Genomic DNA, 14,077 nt, shown 5'->3' with positions numbered 1-14,077 from the left:
TGGAATCTTGGTTCTTATTTCTTACTGATCTACTAACATTTTCAAGTCTGTCATAATCTTTTTCAGTGACATGCTGAAGTTGATATAAAAATATTCTTGACTTAGAGAGTTCTATTTCCTTACTCAGCTGACTGTGAGATGTACTATACCAATGATATATTCTAGGACGCAATGCCCTGGTGGTAGCAGGAGATATAGCCATGTATGCCAAGGGAAACGCACGGCCCACAGGGGGTGCTGGAGCCATTGCAATGCTTATCGGATCAAATGCTCCACTTGTTATGGACAGAGGTAAGACATATAGTTTTATAATTCATTAATTGTTTATTGATTTGGTTACTTTTTATAATATGATTGAAGTTACAAACATCTCTTTTCATTATGTGTATGAATGAGATTAGAGACTTGACTGCACAAGGAAAAATCTAAGAAATTGTATTATTTATTTTGTGTTTAGTGATGTGTGTTTGTCTTAGTTTATGAACCACTGGCAGGGTGTGGATGTAAGCTGAGTCATGGCTGTCTTTATGTTTAGGCAGCCAGCAACTCCAGATATACAGTACATAATATGTCCAGGCAATAGCGACATTATGGGGTCTTTGCGTAGAAAAATTCATGGTGGTTGTGGAAATTGTCTTACTTTATGTTTATTGGATTGCTGAATCCAAATTTTTTAACTTCCAACCAAAAATTCCTCCCACAATCCCCCAAATGTTTTAGAAACCCCCCAAATATGTGGATTTAAAAAAAAAAAAAGGGTTTTTAAATGTATATTTTTGGAAAATAGAAGTATGGAAACTAGACAAAGTGTTCAACAAAACAAGGTCCTATGACATTTTGATGTAGAAAATGTGGGCCTCAGCACTGCGAGGTTGCATGCGCTATGTTACGCAACAGCCACTGAACTGCTCATGATGTTTGTTTATGTTCGCTCTCCTGTATTCTCTTTCCACTTTTTACTTTAAAATTTTCCTCCCTCCCCCTCCCTCCTTCTCCCCTTCATTCTTCTTTTCAGCATCTCTTCCTAAAGACATAAGAAGACAAAAATGGGGAGTACTTTCCATTTTAAAACCTTGGAAATAGGATGTTTTTCAGTCAATGTTAATGGCGGAAAGTTTGAAATTTATCATAAATACCAAGAAAATGCATATGTCCAATTATGTTAGAAGGCTGTTGAAACATGACCTAATAGTACTGAACGTAGGCTTCTGTTTAAGTCTATCCAAAAAGGAGAATAATGGAGGATAGAGAAGCATTTGATGTTTGTACTATTTATTTCATTTGTACATGTCAGGACCCCTATTTTCATGGAAACTGTAAACATTTTTCTCTTAAAATTAGGAACATATGGCGTTATGTCATGGATTGGTAAAAGTAAACTTTCCCTATTAATGAAAATTTTTCAAAGGTAGCAAAATTGAAAAAATTATTATCAAATCTGAGTTTCAATATATAAATCTCATTTTTTATCCTGTATTGGCTTTAACAACTGAGGTCAAATAATTTTTTCCAGCTTCCAATACTTATTTTATTTTTATAGCTCTAGTTTTTATGCGTATACAAACATGTGTCAAATTCTAGCTAAACATTACAAGAACATGATTCATTCCATTTTGGAACATCTTCAGCTTTAAAAAACTTATATTAAATACAAATATTGGCATGTATAAAATAATGAGAACACTAAAGGTGATGATGAATTTAAAATGCTCTGCTGCCAAGAATTAAAACACTGAACATGTCATTGCTCATATTGATAATATAGTTTATTGTGGCATTAGTCTTTAAAGGGGAAGAGGTTCTTCTTTCTTATAAATATAAAAATGTTGTTGACACTTATACAATGTACATTCTATTAACTTGTAATATGTACTGGGTAACTTCAAGACTTAAGTTTGCAATTGCTGCTTGCTCAACCATGACTACTATATCTACACAGGCAGCTCTTGCACACCTAATAACACTGAATCTAAGTGGGATGCGCATTCGTTGTCTGTGAGAATAACAGGGAAGTGTTTTCAGCCCAATACAAATTGTCATCCAGGTGCTTAGTATTTCAAGCTGAAGTATGAGCTACCGTACTAAGAGATACTAAGTGACTCGCAGGCTGCGTTGAACATGATCAACAACAAGCGCAACGTCAATCCAGTAGCTGCTACTATTACCCCACAACGATCAAAAGAACCTGCGCAAAGCTCACTTCTCCATGCATTCTCTCCGAGTGGATGTGTGACATCATAAAAGAGTGCTGGAGGGGGTCACATGCTGTCTGACCACCGTACTGTGCACACTGAAAGTGTGGTGACAAGAGTTTCCTTGTCACTTCTCTATCTCTTTTTGCGCTCATGTTGTTTTGTAGGTTTTATGCACATTTTCTTTCTTTAGTTGTAGTCCTGTAATCCTTTGTCACATAGGATGTACTGCATTGTTAAATGATTTTATGTATATAGTGCTGTGTAGCATGATATTCTAGTGACAGTGTCATTTGTGTGTAGTTATGGCTGCTACTTTGTGTCTGGTAGCAAATCTGAACAGCCATGAAGTGGACAAGCCTGAGAAATAGTCTATAACGTACCTGCTTGCCTACGAGAACAGAAAACCGTATGTAAACTTAATTATATTGTTGTGGCTTCAACAAGTGAAGTAACGGGGGTTTTAAAGTCGCTGGTGAAACGTGTAACAGCGGAAGGGAAGACGTCCATGGCCAAGGGTTGTCTGTAGTTTTCTGCACCTGATGGCAAGAAAACAATCCATAGGAAAAGGATTGAAACAGACGACTTCTCAAAAGGTGTGGTTCGTTGGAAAATAAGTGAATTTTATGTGATGAAAAAAAAAAAAAAAAAAACTGTACCGACATTGAAGAAATTGAACAGTGTGTTGAAATAAATAAAAATTCTTTGCTGTAGCTGAGAGTATCTTTGAAGATTATTGAAAGAAATGGGTGTTCCGTTGGACTACGTACCGTAATTCTCGAAAGTTGTTGATAGGAAAACTTGATATCATGGCATGGAGGATAAGATACCTCAGAAAAAAATGTAAATACAGAGAGAAAGGTTGGCAAATAGTATATTTAAATGAGACATTCCCTCATTCTACTCACTCTGTCCCATCATTCTGGCAATCTAATACAGAGCTGGGAAGATTACAAGCTGTAGGGAAAGGTCCTCACATTATTGTTGTGCACACCGGGGAGAGGAAGGCTTTGTAAACAACACCTTATTGACATTCAGATCAAAGCAAAACACAGGGGACTACCATGACTATATATACGTTAACAATTTTTCAACCTGGGTGGAAAGGTAACTGCTACCGAACTTGAGTCAAAACAGTGTGATAGTATTCGATAATACTAGTTATCACAGCGCACAAGAGAATAGTAAGCCAACAATATCATTGCTCAAAAAGTACAAGTTAATTGGCTAACAAACAATATTTCCTGTCCCCTGTGTGTACGCTTATTGGAACAGTATATTTCTTTAAAATATGGTTTACAGCTTGGGAATCATAAATAGTTCTACTTAGCTCTATTCTTAATACTGTCGGTCACTTAATTTCCTTCTTTGGTTGCATTGTGTTTCCAGCATTAACGAAAGAATAACCTCAGTCGATGAGCCTGACTGCATCTACTTACAGTGTGTGTTAACGACAGCTTGACAGTCAGCCTAGCATATGGTTGTCCTTGATCTCATATTGTCAGGGAAGATCTTGATGAGTCGGAGCTAGCTGCGTGAAGCAAACTAGCCGAGGGTTTTTTTTGTTTGTTGTTGGTTTATATAAGATCTAGAGCACAGCAGTGCCCCCACGTTTGTCTTTCCTGGATCTGAGGACACACTGGTTCTCCTGGAAATGAAAAGGCAGTTATCCTCGCAAAAGCAGCCTGCTCATCCACCATAGAAATCATCTACAACAAATCACCCCCAAGCTATGCAAAAGCCCAAATTAAAACACATCTAATAAGACAGTGGAACAACATCTAGACGTCAAGTACAAAAGGGTCTGTCACAAGAGACTGACTCCAGTGCAAAACATTAGTGCCCGAATTAATTTTCACTCAGTTTCTCTCCAGCCATGGAAAGTTTATGTGCTACTTTGAACGCTTCAAAATTAACATTGTGGATCTTCATAAACAGTGGACCATTTTGGACCATTTACTGTTCGACTGTGCCATGTTTGGAAAATTCTACATTCCCATGGAGGGAATTAGATATTTTTCACCAATAGAGCATGTCAAAAACATATCAGATGTAAGGCTTTTCAGGCGTTTGCTCTCGTCAGAGGGATCTAGTGTCAGACCTAAGACGAAATGCTGGTGAATAGAGTAAACGCCTGAAAAGCCTTACATCTGATATGTTTTTGTACCATGTTTGGAAGGACAAGATTTGAACTTGACTGTCACCTAAATAATTATAATGTGGAATTTTCAAAGCCATTATACCATCTATTTAGGAAATTCTGCTGCTACAAACAGTTATTTAAGTCATTCACCACATCTTTTTATCCGAATTTCGTGTCAAGGACCAATAATTAAAAAAAAAAAAACTGATCAAAACTGTAACCCTAATGTACTCGTGTACAATAGGGTTAAAACTGTCAGGATTTTAATAAATAAATATGTACTGAGTTTTGAATGTTAAATTATAACAACCGGGAAAAACTCCTTAAGATCAGATCCTTAGTTGATTATAATTCCTGGTTAAAAATATAGAGATGTTGGTGGGAGTCAATAATGAAAGGAAATAAAATGTATCAGAAGGGAGTAATGAACTCATGAATAAGTGGCAGTACTGCATGAACATCTATCAAGTGCTTACCTCTCGGCCGGCCCCATTATATTCTCCCTTCCCTTATATCATGAGCTGACTGACTGCACATGTTGTTAGGTTGATCCGTGAGCAAAGGACGAAGCAGAGGAGGGGAGATGGAAGGGTTAGTGACAGGTATATCGTTGGGAGTGAAAATAGTGGGGGGAGGCGCAAGGGCTGTTTTACTGGATTCTTTTTGGTGTCCTTCCTACGTGAATCTAAATTAGTAACTTCTTCTAGTAAAATGTTGATGCTATAGTTATCTCGTTTATATTCTGGCTAGGGTTCTATTTCTGATCGATCTCAGTGTAAGGGTTTTACAAAATATTCATAATTTTACCTTTATTAAAAATTTGCAAAATAGTCAAGTTTCTTTCTATTGTAGTAAAGCTGTGATTATATTGTGTCATGTGTTGACTTACGGCCGAGAGTCTGTTGTATCATTCTGCATTCACGTGTTCCTGACCCTCATTAAGTAGTTCCTTCCTGTCTGCCCAACATAGGATATGTCAGTTCTGCGCACTTACAGTAAGTCTGCATATCCTTGAGTTCAGAAATGTTGCTACTTACAACACTATGATGATTAAAATTAGTTGTTGGTTATTATTATTGGATTGGAAAGCTATGTTAAAATTGAGTCTCTTAAAAATATTTGTTACTTGGTATATATTATATTTTCATTATTGTAAGTGAAGGTAGCAAAGTCTTTCCTTTTTCTTTTGCTCATTTCTTAACTGTATTTTGGGCTTGCTTTTAATTTTATTTATCAGTTTATTAGTTTATTAGTTAATTAGTTAATTGTATAACCATTTTCTAATGCCAAATTGTGGATAAGCACACAATATCCCCTTGTGCAAGAATGATTTTCAGAGAGAAAGTTTTTGAGACTTAACACTTTCCTACTGCCAGTCACAGTCGAGTTGGGGAGTACTCATTATAACGGCAGTTCATCTTTCCTATTGCCAGTCACAGTCGATTTGGGGAGTTTCAAATATAATAGCAGGTCACTTTGCCTACTGCCGGTCACAATCTAGTTGGGAATTTTGTTTATAACGGCTGGCACCTTTGCCTACTGCCAGACACAATTGGGTATGGGAATTTTCACCAAAATTGCATGGCCCATTGCCTTCAGCCAGTCAAATCAAGAAGGGAATTTTTCGTTACAATGGCAGCCCCCCTTTACTATAAAACTGAGAGTCAACTCAAGACCTAAGCCCCCCCTTCGATGTTAGCCAGCCAGACTTCTAGTCAGTGAAGAGGCTTCCACAGTAGTAAATACTGTAGTTCCTATGGTTTGTTGCTTGTTGCTGCAGTCAGGAGTTTCCCTCAGTTTTGTTAGATATTCTGGTGAATTGACTTGACTACTTAAAGATGCAGCAGGGGTGGAGTTTAAGGAAGCTAAGATTGTTATCAGTGGAATACTGTGTAGGAGGGATACTGACTGCAAGGTGATTGGTGATTTAAATGAGACTATGGACTGGGTATGGGGGAAACTGGGAGTGAAATTTCTAGATCCTAATGGGTGGGTAGGAGATAGGGATCTGCGCTCAGATGACCTTCACCTAAACCACAGTGGTACGTATGAGTAGGAAATTTGTTTGGAAGGGTAATAGGGAGGTACATTCAGGGAAACAGGGTTGTCTAGGGAGCAGTGATAAGGGTACAGAGGTCTGGAAGTCAAGTGGGGATGACATAAAAAAGTGTTGAACTGTAGAAGTATTGTAAAGAAAAGAATAGAATTAAGTAATTTAATAGATATATATTTTCTAGATATTGTAATAGGAGTTGAATCATGGTTGTTGGTTACATTATCTCTACGATACACACTCTAGTTCCATGAGAAAAATTCTGCGTCCATTATATCATTTCTCAGCCATGATTCAACTCCTATTACAATATCTGGTAAATATGTATCTATTAAGTTACTTAATTCTATTCCTTAATTATGTTCTATTCAGGACCACTTACTAGGCCACGTAGCTGTTGCCCATGATTCACAAATTCAGATATGACTATATTAACCTACACCACAAACCATTTCATTACAGTAGGCATAGAAAATCCTGCTACTCTGGATATGTATAATTTTCATGAAAGTGAAATGATTCTAACTGTTGTGTGACAGTCAGAAACTGAACTAGCAATAAATGGAATGAATGAAGATTCAACTCCTGGTCCTGACAGAGTACTACTCAAGGTAATCAAGGATATTTAGTGGTATGACTATCAGTATAATTTTCAAAGTAATGTTAATAATTATGTTATTCACTTTACGTCCCACTAACTACTTTTATGGTTTTCGTAGATGCCGAAGTGCCGGAATTTAGTCCTGCAGAAGTTCTTTTACATGCCCGTAAATCTACCGACACAAGGCTGGCATATTTGAGCGCCTTCAATTACCACCGGACTGAGCCAGGATCGAACCTGCCAAGTTGGGGTCAGAAGGCCAGTGCCTCAATCATCTGAGCCATTCAGCCTGGCCCATTGTAATGTTAACCTGGGATTATGTTCCTAAGGTGTTCAGGAAAGGCTATACACCTCCAAAAAAGTTTGGAATATTGTGGGATTAGGCACGTTATGAGTGGTAGAGAGCATTGTACAGTATACACACGAGATTTCTTGTTTATAATACAGCAGCTGTCACTTCCTACAGTCTGTGTTAAGCCTGGAGTGAACTTAGTCATTTTCACTTGAGGACTGGTTGTTATGTATACAGTCTAGTTACATGCTTCAGCTAGTGTTTACATTTCATATGCAATTCATATTTCTGAGTTTGACCAAGCCAGAACTGTGGGATTAACGAAGGGTGCACATGCACAAGCAGCAGTATCACGCATTGTAGGGGTTATCCAGTGTGCAGTGTCAAAAACATGGAAAAGGTACTGTAAGAACAAAGATGTGACTGACAGACCAAAGGTCACAACACCACGTCACGATCATTATATCCCGTGTAACAGCACAGAGAAGACAATCTTCGACTGCTCATCAATTTTGAGACAACTTCGTGAGGGCAACCAGGGTCCATTTAGCTGCACAAACTTTTATGTGCAATCGGTTACATAGGGCCGATTCAATGTCTTCTACTAGAAAATCATCTGTATGTTGAGAGGAGAAAATGGGCCATCCAACATCCTAATTGGGGGTTGGTTTAATGCATAATGATATGTTTGCAGATGAAACACTGATATCTTAAGGCAGTTTCACAATGGCATAGGGTGTGGAGATGAAAAAGGATTCAGTGGAAAGTGCCAGCATGTTCAAGAGGTGCATACATATGCAGATCATGGTGTAATATTTTGGGCTAGGATTATGCATGGTAATTGTACACTTTTGATACCAATTCAAGGGACGTTAACTGTCGAGCAGTATACTGATGGAATTCTTCGACCATTTGTATAACACTTTTGGGATGAATATGGTGCTGAATTCATTTTTGTCGACAACAATGCTCACCCTTGTGAAGGTGCATTAGTGAGAAACTTCACAAGAGAGGCGGATGTCAACCATATGAATTGGCCAGCTAATTCACCGGACATGAACTACATTGAGCACGCATGGTATAGGTTGAAAATGCATGTTTTTGATTGTCCAGAATCTCCATAAGCATTCCCAGACCTCATTGGAGTTGCCCAGATGGAATGCAACTTCCTCAAAAAGAAATCAGTGTACAGATTGTACTGTAAGCACGTCACAGTGTGTTAAGAGACCTGAACAATGCAAAGGAAGCCGTACATGGTACTAAGGCAGAGTAAAAGAACACCTTTACTGTTTATTTGCATTAGATATTGGAAGAAAAATATTTGAGTACATTTCCAGGTTGTTTGTCTTTGGATATAACAAACTACATTTGTAATTTTATTACTGCTTTGCATCCTTGATATCCAAATGTTTTGCAATGTATATACTGTATAAGTCAGGAGATTGTAATTTAACCAGTATTTGGCTATCTATAACCATCTTTTCCATTCTTAGAAGGATTATTGAAAGGGCACTGAAGAAGAAAATTAGACCACACGTCAAATTAATCTACTCAACAAAGAGGCTTTCTGTAGACATCAAGAACTTTCATTAATTCATCAGTAGTAACCAGCTTTCTCCAAGATTCCAAACAAAGGAAAAAAGATTTGCTCTGTTTCTTTCTTATGTGGTTCCAAAGCCTTTGACACCATTGACCAAAGTCACTTAGAATCAATCTTAAACACAAGAATGATACCTAAACAGCTCAACTATAGTCATTTCTCTCTTGAAGCAATCCTGTAAATATTGAAATAGATGCGACCACTCGTACTAAGGAAATACCTGTCCGTAAAGGTATACCTCAAGATTCACTGCTTTCACTTCTTCTCTTTAACTTCATATTAAAGAAGAGAATACGCCTTTGAGTTCAGTTACCAAATTGCGATCAGAATAGCCCAGCAGCATTAGGTTTGGTGGATGACATTGTTTTAATTGCTATAAATGAAGCCTCAGCATCTTCAATGATTGACACTGCCAGCCATTATTTAAATCAAGTTTATCTTGTACTGGATGTCCTTGAATTAAATTCTATAGTGATTGAAAATGGGAAACTCAAACCTGTTGTTAATAGAACCATGGATGGAATCCAAATCATTTCTATAGATGATAGAGAAAGAATTTAATACCTGGGGGTTACATTTAATGATCAAATTGTCCTTTATGATGTTACAAATAAGTTAAACAGCAGTATAACAAAACTCTGTGGCCCAACTTGATCTATCCATTGCAGTGTGCCCCTTACCAAAACTTTGGCATATTTTCTTAGATTATGTTAGAGAAATAATTATTGATTTACCAATAGATAGCCCTGATTACGTGCTTTTTAGTCCCAGAAAGGTCTGCAGCTTATAAATTATTAGAGCTTCATGAGAAGTTTTCCTGCAGCACAAATTTATCTACTATCTGTTAAAGTCCATTGTTGACCCACTTACAATACAGTCTAAGGATTTTGAGTGTGAAATCAAGGATGGTTTAAAACATCTGGATTTCAATACTGATGAGGAACCAAACATATGAAATATGAAGGCAAGTTGAGAGATAAACAATATGAGTTCGGGGAAAACTTACCTCTTTGTGGTATAGAGGTATTTTCAGAATGGTCAAAATTAAACACTTGGATTTGCGCCAGAAAAGGCTTTACCTCATCTCGATGATAAAGATGAATTGTAATGTCATCATAGACCACAGTGTCACAGTTAGAAGCCAAGAAACCCGTTTCCATTACTTCAACAAGAATGAAACTCTTGCCCATGTTCTTGGTTTCTGCTGGCAAAGATGATCTATTGAGAAGCAGTAGACACTGCAGGATCTTGAACTGTATTGCTAGTTGCCTTAAAAAATTAAGCAAGTTTGAAATATTTCAAGAAGTGTCATGTATTTCAGCTGAGAGCTTCCATAAATGTACTGACATGCTAGTCAACAGAAAGGAGAATGGCGGCTTCATTATCGACTCAGCTGTGAGGTTTGAAGGAGGAAATGTGCAAGCAAAAGAGCTTGATTCTGGAAATAAGAGGCACAGTGAACCTTGCATTAACCAGATAGGTTATGGGACTGATTCCAGAGGTGATTGCCACATCAACAAAATAAAGTTTCCTTTGCATAAAGAATAGAAAATACTTCATTGATGTATTGTTCAAACGACTGAGAGCCAACATGTGGTAAGAAAGAAGTTTTGAAAAGTCATCAAACAACTCTTGTATTGTATGATAATATTGTTTACTGGGAAGAAGGTCCATTGCACTGTGGTTTGGTGAATTCTTCCCTACATTGAATATTGCACCATCAGGATAACTGTTGTTACATGCTCAAGCGACTGTCAGCCTTGTCACAGCCCCTTCGGTATTTCCTGAAAGGGAGGACTAAGCCAGCTCGGGGAACCTCTGAGCCTGCCGGAGGCCATGCCGCAGCCTTTCTACTATTGTTCTCTTCATCTAGTTTCTCCCCTCGATTTCTGGAAGGTACATTGAGAATGTTCCATCTCCAGCCGAACACTGACTATTCTAGTAGCTCATCATCGAGGTATAAATACCAGACCGCTGCAAGTGAGTAGTTGTTGTTGTGTTGGAGTGTCCAGTGAGCAGCTGGACTGAAGACGACTTACAGGACAGAAGACTATGTACTGCCTTAGAATGAGAGAGAGAGTTAGTGGGTGGGTTTGTGCGTGTGTACTTTTGTGGATTGAAGACCTCCATGTGTCAGTGATTGAAGCAGCTTTTGTGAGTGTAGTTGGATCTGTGTTAATAGATGCTATTTTCCTGCTGTTGAATACTATTGAGCTGTTGTTGTTTGTTTAGTTGTTCACTGCATGTGACTGTGTGAATTACTGGACTGTCTCTGGAGTCAAACTAAGGAACAGTTATAATCCGTTGTGTGGTAAATAGTTCTGTACCAGGTGAGTTGGCCGTGTGATAAGGGGTGCGCAGCTGTGAGCTTGCATCCGGGAGATAGTGGGTTTGGACCCCACTGTCGGCAGCCCTGAAGATGGTTTTCTGTGGCTTCCCATTTTCACACCTGGCAAATGCTAGGGCTGTACCTTAATTAAGGCCATGACCACTTCCTTCCCACTCCTAGGCCTTTACTGTCCCATCATCGGCATAAAACCTATCTGTTTCGGTGCAACGTAAAGCAAATATTTTTTAAAAAAATTTTAAAAAATAACACAGTCCTGTCTGCAGGCAATTGCTGCGTGGGGTGGCTGGACTATTGAACACAAGTGAAAGGCCTGTCAATCAGGTTCTCAGCTAGTATTGAGAGCTGGACCATCCGCTGTCTGCGGAGAGCAGAGGCTTGCAAATAGACAGCAATTAGTAAGTGTGACCATTCGTGGTTGAATAGAATTGTGTGTGTGCGTTTGCGCATGTGCATGCACGTGCATATATTGGGTCATCCTGAATTAATTAGAGTATGAAACAGACTCAGTTTTATTCGTAACACTGTTCATTGTTAGCTCTGCTTGCTTGCAGAGCTCTTGACTAATTCTCTGAACATCACATTTTGTTTCAACCTCTGAATATATTGCAAGGAGAACAGTTTTTCTCGATGAGAGTTACCTAGCTAATGCAAACTTGCCTTAACTCTCTTGGAGCTAGGTGGTACCTCGAGCATCCGCCCTTTTAATTGCCAGAGCTGATCAGGTCGGCCTTTAAATATCCATTGCAAGTTATGAATTTCATTATAAACCGTATTGGATTTCAGATTAAGAAATTATATTAATAAAAACCACCTTTCCAATACACAATATTCCTTTATATTTAGGATAAAACCATTAATAGATATTACAATTAGGACATGTTTCGCTCATGCTTAGTGAGCATCATCAGCTAGAAATAACGTAATCCATGGTGGGTCAGGGCCCTGATCCCAGTATATATAACGAAAAAAATATTAATATACAGTGGAACCTTGGATTGCGAGCATAATTCGTTCCGGCAACATGCTTGTAATCCAAAGCGCTCTTATATCAAAGCAAGTTTTCCCATAAGAAACAATTGAAACACGGATAATTCGTCCACAACATAAACACATTTATTCGCATACCATTTCTAAAACAAAATATAACGTAAAACAGTTTAAAGTGCACTTTTCCTTTACAATAGAATCATTGTTGGTGTGAGGGAGACGAGAGATGACATGAGAAGAGTTACTGTGTAGCACGAATTTCACTAACGGAGTCACTGATATCTGTTGACTCACTGAAATTGTTCTTTTCGTGCAACTTTAACGAGGAACCTGTCCAATGACTGTTGCTTTTTCCTCTTTTTGAGGATTTGACGAAAATGTGACATTGCATTGTCATTGAACTGATTCATCGCTCGCACTGCTACAGCCTGATTCGGGTGGTGTTCTTCTACAAAATTTTGCACCGTTTCCCACATTTTGCACTTCTCCCGAATCTCAGTTGAAGTGAGAGATTCCATTGACTTTTTCTCCTCCTCTTCCTCGGAGAGATCTCCGTAACCTCCTCCTGTTGTTCGCAATGCAGGTCCATCAGTTTGTTGGTAGTGAGTTCCTCGCAATGTTCTTCCACGAGCTCTTGAATGTCCACGTCATTCACCTTCAGCCCCATGGTCTTCCCCAAGGACACAATTTCATCGACAATCGACGACTCATTGTCAAGTGAGTGTTCTCTTGGTGACCCCATCCCAGGCTTTATCGATGATCTTCAGGCAGTTCAGGATGGGAAAATGATTTCTCCAAAACTCTCAGAGGGTAAGGTTTGTTCCTTCGATCACTTCGAAGCATCGCTGAAATAGTGCTTTGGTGTATAGCTTCTTGAAGTTCGAAATGACTTGCTGATTCATAGGTTCAAGTAGTGGAGTAGTGTTGGGGGGAAGGAACCTAACCTTAACGAACTTGAATTCCTCCATTAAGTCGTCCTCAAGGTCTCAAGGCCTGGAGGATGAGCAAGATCATTGTCCATATCCAGCAAGACTTTGAGCGGCAGATTATTTTCTGAAAGGTATTTCTTCACTGCCGGCCCTGTGGTGTAGGGGTAGTGTGCCTGCCCCTTACCCGGAGGCCCCGGGTTCGATTTCCGGCTAGGTCAGGGATTTTTACCTGGACCTGAGGGCTGGTTCGAGGTCCACTCAGCCTACATGATTAGAATTGAGGAGCTACCTGACAGTGAGATAGCGGCCCCGGTCTCGAAAGCCAAGAATAACGGCCGAGAGGATTCGTTGTGCTGACCACACAACATATCGTAATCTGCAGGCCTTTGAGCTGAGCAGCGGTCGCTTGGTAGGCAAGGCCCTTCAAGGGCTGTAGTGCCATGGGGTTTGGTTTGGTTTATTTCTTCACCACAGAACCAAAGACCTCGCTCCTCCATTCAACAAACGAACGGGGGGGGGGGGGGGGGCGACGACGACGTAGGTCCACGTGACGCTCGTATTGCGGAATCTCACTCGCTTATTAAGTTACAATTTATTTAAAATGTTTGCTCGTCTTGCAAAACACTCGTAGACCAAGTTACTCGCATTCCGAGGTTTCACTGTAATAACTTCTTATGCTTTAAATATCTAGTCGGAAGTTGCCAGAGCTGATTACATCGGCCGGCTTAAAATTCTATGATATGCATAATTTTGTGGCAACCTCCTATAGTAAAGGGGCTACAAGTTCTTGTGTGCCTGACCTTGCTTTGGAATTTCTAAGAGGGTGTTCTAGCTTTCACAAGAGTTGTTTCTTGTGTTTAGAAATACCGCTAACCAGTCAGTACGAGATTGCTCCTTTCAGTGAGTGGATTTGTGACAGCAAAATGGCAA

At 39.1% G+C, this 14,077-nt stretch overlaps 1 protein-coding gene across 4 annotated transcripts in view; it reads left to right on the top strand.

The window, feature by feature from the left end:
• Positions 1 to 14,077, top strand: part of Hmgs (hydroxymethylglutaryl-CoA synthase) — a 245,140-nt gene that overhangs the window by 115,715 nt on the left and 115,348 nt on the right. For all 4 annotated transcript variants that reach the window (XM_067141585.1, XM_067141595.1, XM_067141613.2 and 1 more), the window contains exon 4: positions 166 to 291. In XM_067141585.1, the coding sequence (XP_066997686.1) occupies positions 166 to 291 (126 nt within the window). The remainder of the gene's footprint in view (positions 1 to 165; positions 292 to 14,077) is intronic.

This window comes from Anabrus simplex, chromosome 1, assembly GCF_040414725.1.
Source record: "Anabrus simplex isolate iqAnaSimp1 chromosome 1, ASM4041472v1, whole genome shotgun sequence".
NCBI classification, from domain to species: domain Eukaryota; kingdom Metazoa; phylum Arthropoda; class Insecta; order Orthoptera; family Tettigoniidae; genus Anabrus; species Anabrus simplex.
This window is presented reverse-complemented; position numbering and strand designations above follow the sequence as displayed.